Here is a 16,409-nt window from a genome sequence, read left to right as displayed (position 1 = left end):
TGCTGGATTGACACAGCGGCATGGTGGCACAGTGGCTAGCATTGCTGCCTCACATCTCCAGGGACCCAGGTTCAATTCCAGCCTTGGGTGACCGTCGTGTGTGGAGTTTGCACTTTCCCCCCGTGTCTGCATGGGTTTCCTCCGGGTGCTCCGGTTTCCTCCGACAGTCCAAAGATGTTCAAGTGGATTGGCCATGCTAAATTGCCTTAATGTCCAAAATGTTCAGTGGGATTACTGGGTTACAGGGATAGGGTGGAGGTGTGGGCTTAAGTAGAGTGCTCTTTCTAAGGGCCGGTGCAGACTCGATGGGCAGAATGCCCTCCTTCTGCATTGTAAAAAATCCTATGACACCCCATCCACATACACTCCGTCCACCACCGATGCACAGTAACAGCATCATCTACAAAATGCAGGAACTCACCTAGGCTCCTTAGGCAGCACCTTCCAAACCCACGACCATTTAAAAAAACAAGGGCAGCAGACACCTGAAAGTTCCCCTCTAAGCCACTCATAATCCTGCTTTGTAACTGTCGCCGGGTCAAAATTCTGGAACTCTGTCCCTAACAGCACTATGGGTGTACCTACACTAAATGAACTGCAGCGGTTCAAGAACAGAGCTCACCACCATCTTCTCAAGGGCAATTAGAGATGGACAATAAATGCTTGCCTAGTCAGCGATGCAAAAATTCCATGAATGAATTTTTAAAAATCAGGTGTAATTGGATTATGAGCCCAAAAGTGAGATATCAGGGGAGGCAGCCAAAAACCTGGTTAAAAAAAAAAACAAGTGCTTATTGTCACAAATAGCCTTCACATGAAGTTACTGTGAAAAGCCCCTAGTCGCCACATTCCGGCGCCTGTTCGGGGAGGCTGGTACGGGAAAAAGTGGGTTTTGCAGAAAGTCCTGATGGAGAGGTTTAAGATGGGAATTCCAGTTCATGGGACCTAAACAACTAAAGCAAGGGCCACTTAGGTGGGGCAAAGGGAAAGGAGAAATTAACTCATAGACAGAAGAATGGACTGGTCTTGGGCACACAGGATTGAAGGAGGTTAGAGATGGGGAGGAAGAAGTCAATTAATGGATTTACACACAACTTGGATTCATATAGCATCTTTAAAATAGTAAAATGTCAAAAGGTGCTTCACAGGACTGTTACAAAACAAAATTTGACACTGAGTCAGACAAGGAGATATTACTGCAGATGACCAAAAACTTGATCAACAAGGCAAGATTTGAGGAGCATCTTAGAAAAGATGGAGAGAGACCGATACTTTTCGGGAAGGAATCCCAGAACTTAAGAGTCTTGGCCATCAATGTGAAATAATTGAAGTCCAATAGGGACAGGATGGAATTGAAGGCAAGAGCATACATTTGGAATCTTGCCGCCTGGCTTAGCCTATATTCTTCTGTCACTGTCATGCCTTATAACTAATCCTGGTTATATGACTGTTGAAAGGTTGACACCAGGTAGACCTGAAAATGATGTGCAAACTTGGTGAAACAGGGCTATATGCACGTTAAACCTTGGAAACAAAAACTATTCAGAGCTAAGCGATCCTATAACCAAAGCAGAGATTGGACAGGAGGACAATTAATGAGAAAGACAGTGGTGGAAAGAAGTGGGAGATAAAGAAGGTTATTAAAGGGGAGATGAGAGCAAGAGTAAAGGATGGTGCTTCAATTGAGGACGCTCAGCAATTGGGGGCTGAGAGAGGATCTCAGAGCATCATATCATCACCTGAATAGTGTAGGCCAGGGGCATGATTGTTGTAAAGTCAGGCAAGTAGCCTTGCCGAGTGTATATGAGTGACCTGGAATATGTCAGTCAAAAATATGGAAATAATATCACAGCATAAGGTTGTGGTCAAGAAAAGACTCATTTGTAAACACACAAAACATTTTGTTGGACAAAATGGACAACAACCACATAATTATCAACTGCAGTAGGGAGTTTTGTTAAGGTAGATTAGACTTTTTAAAAAATAAGATGGAGGTAACATTTAAAAAAATAACCTTGTGAGATGGGTGGGATGGCAATAGCAGAGAGCAAACGACACAGATAAGATAGATCAGCGAGTGTCTCAATTAGAAGATGCTAAACTTGAGAAACAAAGAAGCAGCAAACACCCCTAAGGGGCAAATAAATGCCCTTCCATGGTTGAAAGATCTGGAATGGGGCAACACATAAGAAACAAACATGGTAGTTATTTTGCAAGAGTTGGGACTTATTGGCAGCAAATCAAGCAGCGTGGGAAGGCTGGGTAAGTGGATAATGTTTTGCCAAAGTTAAGATGTTGGAAGACTATTTAAGGGCTATAAAACTGTGAATGACATTCCACATCCAACGAGTGGGGACCCAGGGGCGATGCCTGCAAGCGCGACCAGGTCCCAGCTGGAGTACGTTACGGGATAGCAAAATGAACTTTCAAGTTTTTAAGGAGAAAGAAAACACGATACTTTGATCCTCATCTTCCAGTAAACTCCAATTCCACAATACGTTGTTGATCGAGCTACGTACTTCGATGTCGAGCTCCCATTGACGAAGCAAAAGTTTCCAAGAAACAAAGTAACGGCAGCCTGCGCTCACCAAATCAGTCAGGGTACAAATCATTCACCTCCACACCGCACAAGACGCCGCTTTCAACATTAACACGAATTGGATGGTAGCTAACCCAGTTCCGGGTGACTGGTAATATTTAAAACATTCGCAGAGCCTTCCAAATGCATCCGCCGAACATAAACATCGCCCTAAAGTATACGTGCGCAGCGTGAAGGAGGCGAGGGCCGGTGTCCCCACTCTCCTCGGCGCAAGTTGAACTGGCCGCAGCAGCGAGGCGGTTGCCCGGCAGGAGGTTCGCGCCGCCCTCAACAGCCGCGGCCTGGGCGCGCGAGCCCGCTCACTCCGGCTCCGTTTGTTTTTCTTCACGTGAGGCCGAATGGTACGGTCCGAGCTGCAGCCAATCAGCGAGCCGCAAAGGAGGGGAAAACTCTCCGGGAAATAATGGAAAGTGGGCGCCATGATGATTGTTTGCTTTTAGAACGGGCTGGCTGGGTTTATAGGCGAAGGCAAGAAAGGTCTAGAACTTTTGTTATGTGTTCGCAGGTACGGAAATGTGCGTTTTTTAACTTCAAACTTCACGGGTTTAAGGTCTTATTCGATCCCCTGCTTTGCTCAAACCAGAAGGTATTTTATTTTTTTTGTAGCGTGTAAACATACGAGCCTCAGCCGAGCGGGGTGTTTTTAGTATTTGAATTTAGAACTTCCAGCTCAAGTTTTTTTTAAAAAAAACGACTGAGCCATTCTTCCCAATCCGGTCGGCCCCCTTCGTTTTAATTCGAGTCTCATATTTCCGTAAAAGTCATCAAGAGGCTCGGTTGAACGGAAAACTAAGTCGCTTCTTTTATGTAGTCAACGCGAGGCCTACACGTTGTTGGTGGGGGGGTGGGGGGAAGCTTTTATTTGAACGACAGAGCGACCTAGCTTTGTGGCGGAAGTCTGCTCATCTGGTTTGAGTGACAACTGAACGCGCCACTCCGACACCAACCGCTCACCAATGTGGCGCACGGCGGGGTTTTCGCAGCCAATGGCTGCAGTCTAGGGGCGGGACATCCGCCATGAAGGTAGGTTGATTTAGAACGTAGTTCTTTGCGCCCCAGTTTGATAATGGTAAATACTAGTAATACGTGATTTGGGGGCACTTAATCAGTCTGCAATTTACTACAGCATGTATTTACTTTTTTTTAAATGTGGTATAGTATTTCACCAATTCAGTTGGTAAGTGGATGTAGGTAGGCACAGCATCTGGAAAACGAAAGGCAATTGAACTGATAGATTTAGAAGAAAAGTAATAGTTTCACATTTGTAATTCTCCAGTGTCTTAACTTAACAGCCACATTTTTTTTAGCATTATATCTGTTTTCGTACGATCTGAACAACCGATTAAGTTTTCAAAACTACCTGTTTAGTTTATGGACGGGAACTTCGAATGAAATGACCTATTAAAGTAGATAACGTGGACAAAACATCTTGTACTGTAGTGTTACATTTTTAATTGTAATTCAAAATATTCCGACGACGATAGTTAAAGAGCCTCAACGGCCAGTATTTGCCACATACAGCTGCTGCGATTGAATGTCCTTTCAGCCACCCTGTAGAGTCTGAAAAACAGGTGAAAATACAATTTCAACATTTAGGGCTCCAGTGTACAGGAAGTATTTTCCCTGATGAAACGTAACGCACAGGGACTTCTCTTTTCGTTAGGTATGGGTATGTTTATTCTGTGATTCAGCTTTATTGACTAAGCATTTGGGTGAAGTGGTTTTCAACTTCTCTAGTTGGGTTCATAAAACTCTACTTCTAACTTACAATTGGAACCATAGGATTTAACAGCACAGCAGGTTCTGCAGCCCATGACACATATGCCAGCTCTAAATTATTCCCAATTCTTTGTCCTTTTCCTATACCCTTGGGCGTTCCTTCCAAATGTTTATCTACTACCTTCATTGAGGTTCATGATTAGGGACTCTGTTTCTATCAATTTTTCAGTTTGGACTCCTCCAATCCTTAATTTAAAAATATCTTAATTCTTTTGTTTGTCCTTTTAAGATCTCACCAATTTCAATATATTAATCAGTTCTCCTGTGCCACCTTATGGACAGAAAACTGCAACAGTTGAAAATATGAAACAGAAACCGTGCTGAACGCACTAACAGACCATAACTGTGAAGGAAATGGACCAGTTAGCTTTGAATGCATACGTTAATAATCCAAAAAGTTAATTCTTTACATGCCGTTTCACTTGGGTTCCAGCATATTCTGTTTTATTTTTTCGGGGCATGTGGCTGTCACTGGCAAGGCCAGCATTTGCCTATCCTTAATTGCTCTTGTGAAGGTGGTATTGAGCTGTTTTCTTGAACTACTGTAGTCTTATGTGGTGCAGGCACACCCACAGTGCTGCTGGGAAGGGAGTTCCAGGATTTGTTCCCGCAACAGTGAAGGAATGACTATCTAAGTCCGATTTGGGGTGTGTGTGGTTTGGAGAGGAACTTGGAGGTGGCAATGTTCCCATTCATTGGCTTTCCTTGTCCTTCAGAAGTCATGGGTTTGGAAGGTACTGTTGAAGGAGTCTTGGTGAGTTGTAGCAATGTATGTTTCATATGGTACACACTGCTGCCACAGTGCATTGGAGTGGGGAAGTGAACATTTAAGGTGGCAGGCTGAAGGGGTGCCAATCAAGCGGGCTGACTTGACCTGGTTGACAATGTTTCTTGTGTGGTTAGAAATATATTCATCCAGGCAACTGGACAGAATCCCATCACATTCCTGACTTGTGTTTTATAGATGGTGCCCAGGCGCAGAATTCCCAGCTTCTGACTTACTCTTGTAGTCACAGTATTTATATGACTGTTTCTGGTCATTGGTTGGTATGGGTTCCGTGACCGTAATAGTTTGTTGAATGTCATGGGGAGGTGGTTAAAATTATGTTGTTGGAAATGGTCAGGTTACTTGCCACTTATATTTTTTTTAAATTTAGAGTACCCAATTAATTTTTTCCAATTAAGGGGCAATTTAGCATGTTCAATCCACCTACCTTGCACACCTTTGTGTTGTGGGGGCGAAACCCACGCAAACACGGGCAGAATGTACAAACGTCACACGGACAGTGACCCAGAGCCAGGATTGAACCTGGGACCTCGGTGCCGTGAGACTGCAGTGCTAACCACTACGCCACCGTGCTGCCCCTCTTGCCACTTATCAGTCCAAGCCTGAATGCCAGTCTTGGTATGGATTGTGTCAGTATCAGAGCAGTTGCAAATTGAACTGAACATTGTACAATCGTCAGTGAACATCCCCAGTCCTGACCTTATGATGGAAGGAAGGTCTTGATAAAGCAGCTGAAGATGGCTGGGCCTAGGACATTACCATGAGGTCCTGGGATTGAGATAGTTGGCCAGAACCATTTCCTTTTTTAGCTTGGCATGACTCAATTTGTTTTCCATTGATTTCAATTTTGCCAGGGCTTCTTAATGCCAGACTCAATCAAAATTTCCTTGGTGTCCGTTTTTACCTTCTCTATTCTAGAAATGATTTCCATGTTCTCATTTCATAGCTAAAACCACTGATCCTGGAATCTTATACTCTTCCACATCTGCCCCATAGCCTAGTGTTCAAAACGCAATATGATGCCTAGACTGTGGTCTTGAAGAGTATATTTGGTGACAGACCAAATCTTGAGACTTTGTTTTTATTCCCTCCATGTTTAAAAAAAATAAATTTAGAGTACCCAATTATTCCTTTTCCCCAATTAAGGGGCAATTTAGTGTGGCCAATGCACTTAACCTGCACATCTTTGGGTTGTGGGGGTGAAACCCACGCAGACAAGGGGAGAATGTGCAAACTCCACACGGGCAGTGACCCAGGGCCGGGATTCAAACCCGGATCCTCAGCGGTGTAGTCCCAGTGCTAACCACTGTGCCACTATTCTCTCCATGTTAATAAGATCGGTTCGGATGAAAAACACCATAATACCTAGCTTCCAATATTTGTATAACTACTAGAATTGAGTAACATTTCTTCATACCATAACAAGCCATCTACTACGCTCATCCAAGGTCTTGACCCTGCCTGCCAAACTCCCATCTGCATTAAACCAATCTCTGATTGTCTGAAGCAATCAACTCACTGAGTTAACGGGCTTGAACTGGTAAAAGCTAAAACTGCAAATATTATTTGCACCTCACTCAGTCCTATATTTTGGGGGTACACTTATTGACAAATCTTGAAGATTGATTAAGCAAATTAAGACCATGTATGTTAAGCAGGTCATTAATTTCCAGCTCCTAATAATTTGATAACTTACAATGATGGTCAACATAACTTCATCCATTGTGATGGTTTTAAAATTAGGCAAATTTCTTTTTAAACATGCACATTTTCCTAAGTATAATGTGAAGTTTCTGCACAGGAAATCCTTCCGAATTGCCTGTAAATCTTATTGTAATTGCCTCTAGATGCTGCTGTAGCAAATTAAGGTAACTTTTTGTGAGTGGATTTTTGCGGCAAGAAATGCATGTGGTCTGTTAACGTTTTCCATTGAGACTGATAACTAGAGATTCAAACTTGCAGTTGTTAGCTGAAAAAATGACATGTCAAGATTCCACCTTCTATAACTTTAACAAATGACTAAAAATTACTTGACTAGATACTATTTTCTTCTTGTAGGCAGCTTAAACTCTATAACTACAGAAAAGTGACATTGCTCTTCTGTGCTCATTCCCCATGACAATATCCACAATTTACAATCCTTTTGGCAACCAGTACTCATTTATTCCCAGCTTCCAGTGGGTTCCATATCTCACTTTTGCTGAGTAGTAACTTCAAGTGACCATATCTATGCACTTTTCTTAGGTTTTCTGAGATTCTTAAATACATTACTACCAGTAAAGCCTGTTCCAATGATTCTGCTTTCCACTGGTCATGTCCGGATGAATCTGCCAGAATCCTTAGATGACTGCAGGATCCGCCTCCACAATTTGGTTGTGGTAGCTGGCAAAGTCAAACAGTCCTTTCTCTTTGTTGACCACCCAGACTCTCTCCTATCTGTGATATTTACTGATTTCGACTTTACTCTTTTCCCCATTGCAACTTGAAACACATCAGCATTTCCACCTAGATACAAGATTAGTTACCTATTCAACTCCCTTTCATCTTAAAAATAAATGGACAACGAACACCACAACAGTTTACAAACCAATACCTTTCTGGGACTTTGGGAAACTCATGCTCTACCCATTGTAAGTTCAGAGACTGCTACTATTGTTTCCAACTGTAATTACTTTGCATCTTGTCAGTAAACCAATCAAATCCCTCCTTTGATCTCTAACAAGCAATCCACCCAGGCTTATTGATTGGCAGAGACACTTCATTTACCCTAAAATATATTAATAAACCTCATAATTATAATCGGTTAATTCAAAGTACAATTGTCTGTTAAAATCTTTAACAGTAAATCTTATCAACCATGGCTGCATTGGAAATACAAAATAAAATCAGGTTGCCACCCCTCTTCTGCCTCTCATGCCTTGCGACCCTGCCTGTGTCCATCCCCTCTCCAGCCTCGACTTGCCACTACCCTTGGTGTACAAGAGCCTGTTTCTTTCGATTAAACCTTATTCTATGTTCGGGTAATAGAAAATTCTAACATGGTGCTTTGTGATTTGATATTGGGTAATAATCAGAGATAACACTGTGCTTCAATAAACCCAAATTCTGGACGTAGAATTTTTAATTCTATGTTATCGGTTGTGCTCATTTTAAAAGTGCACGGCAAATGACATAGGATGGAAAAACATTATAGAACTTATATATATAAAACTTTGTGATCTAGTCAGATTGTTTTAAAATCTGAATGATCTTAAGAATTTCCAAAAATAGATTTAATATAAAGAAAAGTTTCTGGTGGGTTGATACCGTATTTACCAAATAAAAATGAACAATGCTTTATTTTTTTTAGAAGTTGTAGATTCCCATTTTGATTTTTGCTGGTATTCTATGGAGGCTGGGATCTAAAGATTGCTTTATCATATGATTTATGTTTATTTATAAAATATTCATTGTTATTTCAAATATTTATGCTGTTTGTTCAGCTTCTGTTGGTTTAAAGTTCTGGAATATCAAAACAACTTGCATTTATATAGTGTCTTGAACTGTAACGTCCAAAGTACTTCACAGGAACATTTTCAGACAAAATTTTACATTGGATTATATTGAGAGATGTTGGCACAGATGACTTTGATATGAAGATTAACAGAGACACTGCAGTAATGGTACAGCCTGAATATGCACAACCCCGAGTATTGCTAAGAACCTTTAAGCTTATAATTAAAAACAATTTTTTAGATTACCCAAGTATTTTTTTTCCAATTAAGGGGCAATTTAGTGTGGCCAATCCATCTAACCTGCACAACTTTGGGTTGTGGGGACGCAGCCCATGCAGACATGGGGAGAATGTGCAAATTCCACACAGACAGTGACCCAGGGCCGGGATCGAACCTGGGTCCTCAGCGCCGTAGGCAGCAGTGCTAACCACTGCGCTACCATGCCGCTCCTGAAGCTTATAATTTAAAGACTCCAGACTTGTTAGTCAAAATGTTATTTTAATTGGCAGCAAAGCAAGCAGTGATTTATTTTGCCTAAGAAATGGAGATGTACTGGCATTGTTTGAATCATACAATTGTTGGAAATTTTGTTTATTATGGTTTGTCATTTATGTTGTTGAGAAGTGGATCAGTTCTTTCGAGCAAAATGTCCTAAATCTTTCTTCTACAATGTCAACATAGGAGTGACTTCAGGGCTTTGACTTGGTTCACTTAAGTGGGTGCATGTAATAAGATTGAAGTTATTTGCTGTTTTAATGTTTTAAAAAATAAATTTAGACTACCCAATTATTTTTTTACCCAAGTAAGGGGCAATTTAGCATGTTCAATCCACCTACCCTGCACATCTTTTTGGGTTTTGGGGGTGAGACCCACACAGATACAGTGAAAATGTGCAAACTCCACACAGACCGTTACCCGGGACCAGGATCGAACCCGGGTCCTCGTTGCTGTGCGGCAGCAGTGCTAACCACTGCGCAGCCGTGTCGCCTTCGTTTTAATATATTGACAATTGCATTTTATGGAAGCATTAGAACTAAATTACCAAAAACCAAGTTGTTCCTGTCTACAAATGACAAGCGGACCAATCCCAATATTACGGTCAGGTTTGTGCATTAACCTACTCATTAATATCTTGACTGCACCACTAAATAATTTGGAAGTAGACAGACACTTCAGTTCAAACTTTGTAGTTTGTCATTCAATTGTTAAAATTACAAGATGTATCTTATTTAGTTAATTTTAACTTAAATGTATTAGCAATTATATCTTTCGTTCTTGTTCCTCACTTTTTCTCTATTCCTCCCCCTTCAAGAGCAATCTTTTTCAAACAAGTTATCATTGTGGTTTTGCACTCGAGCCACATTTGTACCTTTTTAATTTGATCTCAAATAGCTCTTTCTTCTCTGCTTGTTGGCTCTTCCGTTGTTGACCCGCAGTTCCCCAGATCTCTCGTTATATTTCCCATTCTATTTATTCATATTGATCACTTCCATCGGTTCCTTGTATTGATCACTTCCATCAATTCCTACCTTTTTTTATTTGATCTCGAATAACTCTTTGTTCTCTGGTTGTTAACTCTTCCCTTATTGACTCACAGTTCCCCAAATCTCTCATTATATTTCCCATTCTATTTCTTCATATTGATTACTTCCATCAAATCCTATGTGCTTTTATGCTGATGATTGAAATGTACAGTATACTCATGAACCTTTTTCAGATAACCCACCCTCACTGAGCACAATTTTATGCTTGTGTATCTTGATTCTCTCCATGGTCTTTGAAGTAGTGAAAATCGTTTTTTATTTCTTTCATGATATGGTTTCTTCATAACTCTAATGTTCAACCAACAATTCCAATCTCTTGTCTTTGATTTTGCTTATAGTTCTTAACTTATTGAATTAACTTTTCAGAACTCAAATGCAACTCTCATATTTCCATTGTTAGCACAGCCTATATGGAGCTTGATGTTCTCCCCTTTTGCCAAAGAATTACCCTCCAAAATTCTTAGTCCTAAAGCAGTCAGTCAGTCCTCTCATCAAATTTGCAACACTGACCAGGATCCAGGAAATAACTGTTTGATACCCGGTAATCTTGTACTAACTTCCACCCTCCCTCTCAGCATAGCCTTTCATGTTGCTTTGATTTTTAACAACAGTACAATTGTGACCAATCCTCCTTTTTGAAATGTTCTAAACTCTGCATGTAATTTTTTTCCTTCCAAGTATCTTTTCAGTTGTTGCCCAAGGACCCAACTAGCTTTGATAGTTTGGGATAACTGGTTACAACTAGCTGCCGTATAACTGATTGCTTTGAGTGTGCTTTAAAATAATTAAGGCATTAAAGGGTTCAAGTGTTGTCATAAATTCTTTTGAGCTTCACTTTAGAATTAATGTTTTTTAAGCATTGGGATTTGTTACCAGTTTGGAGCTGAAGCATTTCAGTTACATATTTAACAAATTTGGTACAGTAAGCTATTGAATAATATGTTAATCAAAGTAGTTTTTCATTAATTGCATGGTTTTAATCCTCTTTATGCCAATATAATTGACATATCCCCAATACTTCCTGTTTTCCCATCCATAAAGCTGCCTCGGGAATGTCCCAAAATTGAATTATTGGACATGTGTCTTCACCTACATACTGCCCCTCAGCAAATCATTAAACATAAACCAACTTCCTTTGCATACTGATGATGTCCGGCCCTCCCTCTCTGAAGCCACTTTTGTTTTACTGTTATGACATTCCTCATGGAGGAGACTCGATTTTCTCCACTTTAACTTTGGAACGCCTCAGCCAGTTTGGTCTATACGATCTAACTTAGCTACTTGTTCAGCCCCAACTAGACTGAATGCAAAATTGGGTTCCTGCTTGATGAAGAGTGCATTTTAAATGCTCTGCTATCCATTGCCTAGAATATCTGTTTACGCCTAATGCTTCCAGCTTTATCTCGGAATCCACCACCTTGTCAAAATTTCTAATACATACCTTATAAAATCGGTTGCTTGACGAAAGGGTTAGGATATTTGGGTGTTTGGACTGGAGAAGCACCCAAATGGTTGATGCTGAATCTGTCTTTGGTCATAGTGTATTAAAGATGACTTGGTCTTAGGACTTGGATAGGGAGCACCAGATCAAAATTTTACTCGCAAATAAGAAATTTAGCAAAAAGTGAAGAACTCCTAGTCAGGTTAATGGAATTAACAGGCAGTTAACAAATGCATTTTAGTGTGGATTAATACACATCTTGGAAGGGAAAAAAACAGGACTGAGTGTATATACTCAATGGAAAGTCAGTGAGATGTGTGGGTGAATGGAGTCGCTTTTGTTGAAAGCCATAACTCTAAAGGGTGAATGCTGACAGATAAAACTGTTATAAGGCCAACAGCGTTCTGCGTTTTATAAATCAAGTATTGAGAATATGAATATTAAAAATACAAAATTAGTAAGCCACAGTGCTCGAGCACAGGTTTAGGCATTGTATTATAAGAAGGAGGGATTTATTTTCTAAAATAAATTTAGAGTACCCAATTTTTTTCCCAGTTAAGGGGCAATTTAGCGTGGCTAATCCACTTAACCTGCACACCTTTGGATTGTGGGGGTGAAACCCCTGCAGACATGGGGAGAGTACAAACTCCACACACACAGTGATCTGGGGCCGGGATCAAACCCGGGTCCTCAGTGCCGTAGGCAGCAGTGGTAACCACTGTCCCATTGTGCCGTCCTAGATGGGGGGAACATTTAAACCATTGCGAAGCATGTCTTCAGATTTGCAAGGATGCTAACTATATGAGGGGGAACAAAATCATAATGCTATTTCCACTGGGACAGTGAGCAACATAATTTGATACCAAGGGTTGCGAGGTCATGGAATTCTTTATCACAGGCTGTTTAAGGCAGAGGGCATTGCATCTTTTACGGAAAATCTTAACCTATATCACTTACTTTGAATATTTATGAGGGATGGCATTAATTTTGGATTGCTCTAGTAAAGAAGTAGCACAATGACAGTGAACCAAATAATTGCCTCCTAGGCTGTGTTGCTCTTAATTTTAGCCTTAGTTTAATTGCTCTTGTTCTATCACCTTTGCTCTTGAGTCGCCAGGTATCTTTCTGATACCGCCACATGGTTCAAGTCCGAGTAATGATCAATAATCCAACACACCGCTTAGTAAGAGTTAAATCAACGCACATTTATTATATACAGTAATCAATACTCATGCATAAATTCTACTTCTAAGCTACTTCCTACAACTAACAGGCCAATACTTAACTTTGGAAAAGGCCCACCAAGTCAGGGAAACGAATGGCCTTTCGTATGGGTTCTGAATCTGCGGGATTCAAAGCTGGTACAGATCGATAGCTAGGAGCGCCTATCTCGTAGCGAGCGTTGAAGTAAGCCTTACGATTTGAGCGGCTGTTGCAGATGGTCAGCAGAAGGGGTTGCAGAAGGGTGCGGAAGGGTCGATTTGAACTTGGACTCTATTCTTATAGTCCCCAGGGGCTTCCTGCCTTTCGGGGCGGACTCTGTACCTGGTTCCAAGTGATTGGACTTCGTCCCAATCACTTGGTTCGATATTCTCCAATGCTGGAGCGATTCCTTGATCGATGGGCGGTTTTGGGGTGGTCGTTCACCTCTCTTTGTGTAGGCTCCTGTTGGCGCTGAAAAGTCTGGGTTGGCTTTGTGTGTCTAATTTGTTGCACATTGTGCCCGGGGATTGCTAATTAATATTCAGATGGCTGGTGTTTTATGCTGATGGCTGCAGGTGTCGATTCTGTCTGGCCTCTCCAGAGGCGAATACACAGTTTTACCTGCAGCTGCTTGTTTTAGTCCTGTTGGCTGATTTTCCCATCAGCCTTTTCCATTTGCCATTTTAAATCGGGGTTAGCCATTCTAAATCGGGAGTTAGCCATTTTAACTGGCTACATTCCCTCCTTGTGATCCTAACGCGAAGCGTGAAGGATCACATCATTATGTTGCTTTCCGTTCCTGACCTGGGGGGGGGGACACTTCCTTCATGGCCTCTGCACTGACCATAGTTATGCACAAAAAATTTTAACTAACAATTCTAAGGGCGCTATGTCAGACAGGGACATGCATTACAAAACAATAAACTGAAACCTCTAATTTATTCTTAATGTACTACACTCGCTTAAACATTCCATTATCCTACCTTCCTCAGTCATACAACAAAATCATAGCATTTCATACAGTCTTTCCTGGCTTGGCAGTCAAGCTCAGGATCGTACAATTTTTGCTCATGAAAAAGTTCTTTACATCTCTTTATTTACAATAACAATAAACGCAAGTGAATGCACTTTATTATAGATCGCGGGGGTCGGGGTTCTGGTCGTAACCGACCATAGGGCATCTGCTCCTATATACCGGGGTTCAAGCGCGGTAGGCTCTCCTTCTCGATTTTCGTAGACGCATAGCCTGCACTGCACAGCAGAGTATCGCCAACGCTAGTAGTGTTTCGATCACATAGGACAGGGAGTACCAGGTTATGAACCTGGCACACCAAGAAGATGTGGTGTCGCTGGTGACTGGGCTCTGGGTACTGCGGGGCAGTGAAACATTAACGGCTGGGGGGGTTTGAAGTCATGGCGTTCGCGGTCACGCCCAATAACATTATGTTGATCCATATGAAGGAAGTCCTCATGGCTGTTCTCGTTCCTTTTCTTTTGTTTTCTCCGGTCCTGGAGCTTCTGGAGTTCTGTAGGAACAAGCATAGTGTCTGTAACTATCTTTGTTTAATATCTGGTATGCTAGTGTGTCTGTCCTTTGGTGCCAATTATTCCCTTTATAATTGGTCACTATGTGTGACTCCCTCATTTTTTTTCTCAAAAAAGCAATTTTTAGGACACTGCACACTTCCCAATAATAAACCAGTGCTGATTTAGCATCCAAATGTTCCAGGATGTAAATAGCAGATGGCCGGCAACCTAAAGGTTACCTAAACAAACACAACTTTTTGAAATGAAAATGCCAAAATGAGGTGCGTATGGGCCACGATGGGTAAGAGTTGGATGGAGTCCCCGGGTAGGACAGCTACCAATGCGGTATTTCTCCTACCCAAGCATAGTTGACCAGCGGGGGGTTCACAGGCAGGGCGGGTCTCAAGCTGTTTCTCCACTGCCTGAGCAACCGACAAAAAGGGCAAAAATGTAGTCATCGTGGTGGGGCTGCCGTAGTGGTTCTACCTTCGAACCAGAAGGGCAGTTACGAGCGGGCGTCTGGTACCCGAGCAAGTGTCTGCCAACAAGCTAGTTCCTCTGAACAAGTGTCTGGCAACGGTGAGTCTCTGTGGGCAAGTCCTCAGAGGTTTCGGCCGAATAGGCGTGTGGCAGTGAGAAAAATTCTCCTGTCGGACATACAACATTTAACAGACTTACAAACAACATAAAACATTCTGCAGGTTCCATCACAAAGGACAACACTTCTCCCAAGCGGTTCCTCTGAAACATCATCTGGACACCTCCGTTCTCAGTTGCGAACAGGGTCGCAAAGGGGTTGTCGGTTTGGGAGTCAGACTCAAGGTCGTCCTCTTCGTCCGGGTGCCAAACTCTGGAGTGGATTTGGGCTGAAAGGGCTGCATGGTGTGAGTTGGGGTTGCTCTCATCGGTGCGGACGAGTCGGTATGAGTTGTCACGGTGCCAATAATTGGTGTCTAGTTGTGTGGGGACAAAATCGGGGTCGTCAGTGTGGTTCGGTGGTCGGGTTTATTTACTTCCCCCCGCACATCTCCACTGAATCTTTTCCCCCCTCACCTTGAACTTGTGCCCCCTTGTAATTGCCATTTCTGCCCTGGGAGAAAGCCTCCAACTGTTCACCCAATCTATACCCCTCATCATTTTATAAACTTCTATCAGGTCGCCCCCTCAGCCTCCTTCTCTCTAGCGAGAACAATCCCAGTTTATTCAATCTCTCCTCTTAGCTAATACTCTCCATACCAGGCAACATCCTTGAAAACCTTTTCTGAACTCTCTCCAAAGCCTCCATGTCCTTCTGGTAGTGTGGTGACCAGAATTGGACACAAGATTCAAATGTGGCCTAACCAACGTTCTATATAACTGTAACATAATTTTCGAGCTTTTACACTCTATCCCTGTCCTAAAAAGGCGAGCATGCCATAAGCTTTCTTTTGTTTTAATAAACATTTTATTGAGGTATTTTTGGTATAGAAACAACAACAAAATAGACAAGATACATGAAACCATAAAAAGAGTGCAAAAACTGTTTTACCTTTCGTACAGCTGCCACCCTTATTACCCCCCTACTCTAACCTAAACTACTACCCCCCCCCCCCCCCCCCCCCCGGCTGACGATTAATTTTCCGCAAGGAAGTCGACGAACGGTTGCCACCTCCGGGTGAACCCTAACAGTGAACCTCTCCAGGCGAACAATTTTCTCCATACAGAGAAAGCTAGCCATGTCCGTTAGCCAATTCTCCGACTTCGGGGGCTTTGGGTCCCTCCATGCCAAAAGTATCCGTTTCCGGGCTACCAGGGTAGCAAAGGCCAGAACATCTGCCTCTTTCTCCTGGATTCCCGAAAACCGCCATCTCTGGATCCAGTGCCACCCATGTTTTTAAAACCTTGGACATGATGTCCGCAAGCCCCTGCAAAAATCCCCAAAGCTTTGCACATGTCCAAAACATATGGACATGGTTTGCTGGTCCTCCCGCGCATTTTGTGCACCTGTCCTCCACCCCAAAGAAACTGCTCATCCGGGCCACTGTCATGTGAATCC

General features: G+C 42.2%; 1 protein-coding gene across 4 annotated transcripts in view; it reads left to right on the top strand.

Moving 5' to 3' along the window:
- The first annotated feature begins 2,886 nt into the window (after positions 1–2,886).
- Positions 2,887–16,409, top strand: part of LOC140426958 (CCR4-NOT transcription complex subunit 6) — a 164,570-nt gene continuing 151,047 nt past the window's right edge. Inside the window, exon 1 of one of the 4 annotated variants that reach the window (XM_072512270.1) lies at positions 2,887–3,104. Coding sequence is in view for 1 of the 4 variants with exons in the window: in XM_072512269.1 (XP_072368370.1) it covers positions 3,727–3,776 (50 nt within the window). In the remaining 3 variants the exon portion in view is untranslated. Of the gene's footprint in view, positions 3,186–3,496; positions 3,623–3,686; positions 3,777–16,409 lie in introns of those variants that run through there. The other 3 variants (XM_072512272.1, XM_072512273.1, XM_072512269.1) reach the window with 3 other exon arrangements.

The sequence above is a fragment of the Scyliorhinus torazame genome, chromosome 7, assembly GCF_047496885.1.
Source record: "Scyliorhinus torazame isolate Kashiwa2021f chromosome 7, sScyTor2.1, whole genome shotgun sequence".
Lineage (NCBI taxonomy): Eukaryota > Metazoa > Chordata > Chondrichthyes > Carcharhiniformes > Scyliorhinidae > Scyliorhinus > Scyliorhinus torazame.
Note: the sequence above shows the minus strand (reverse complement) of the source record. Positions and strands in the feature narration are given on the sequence as shown.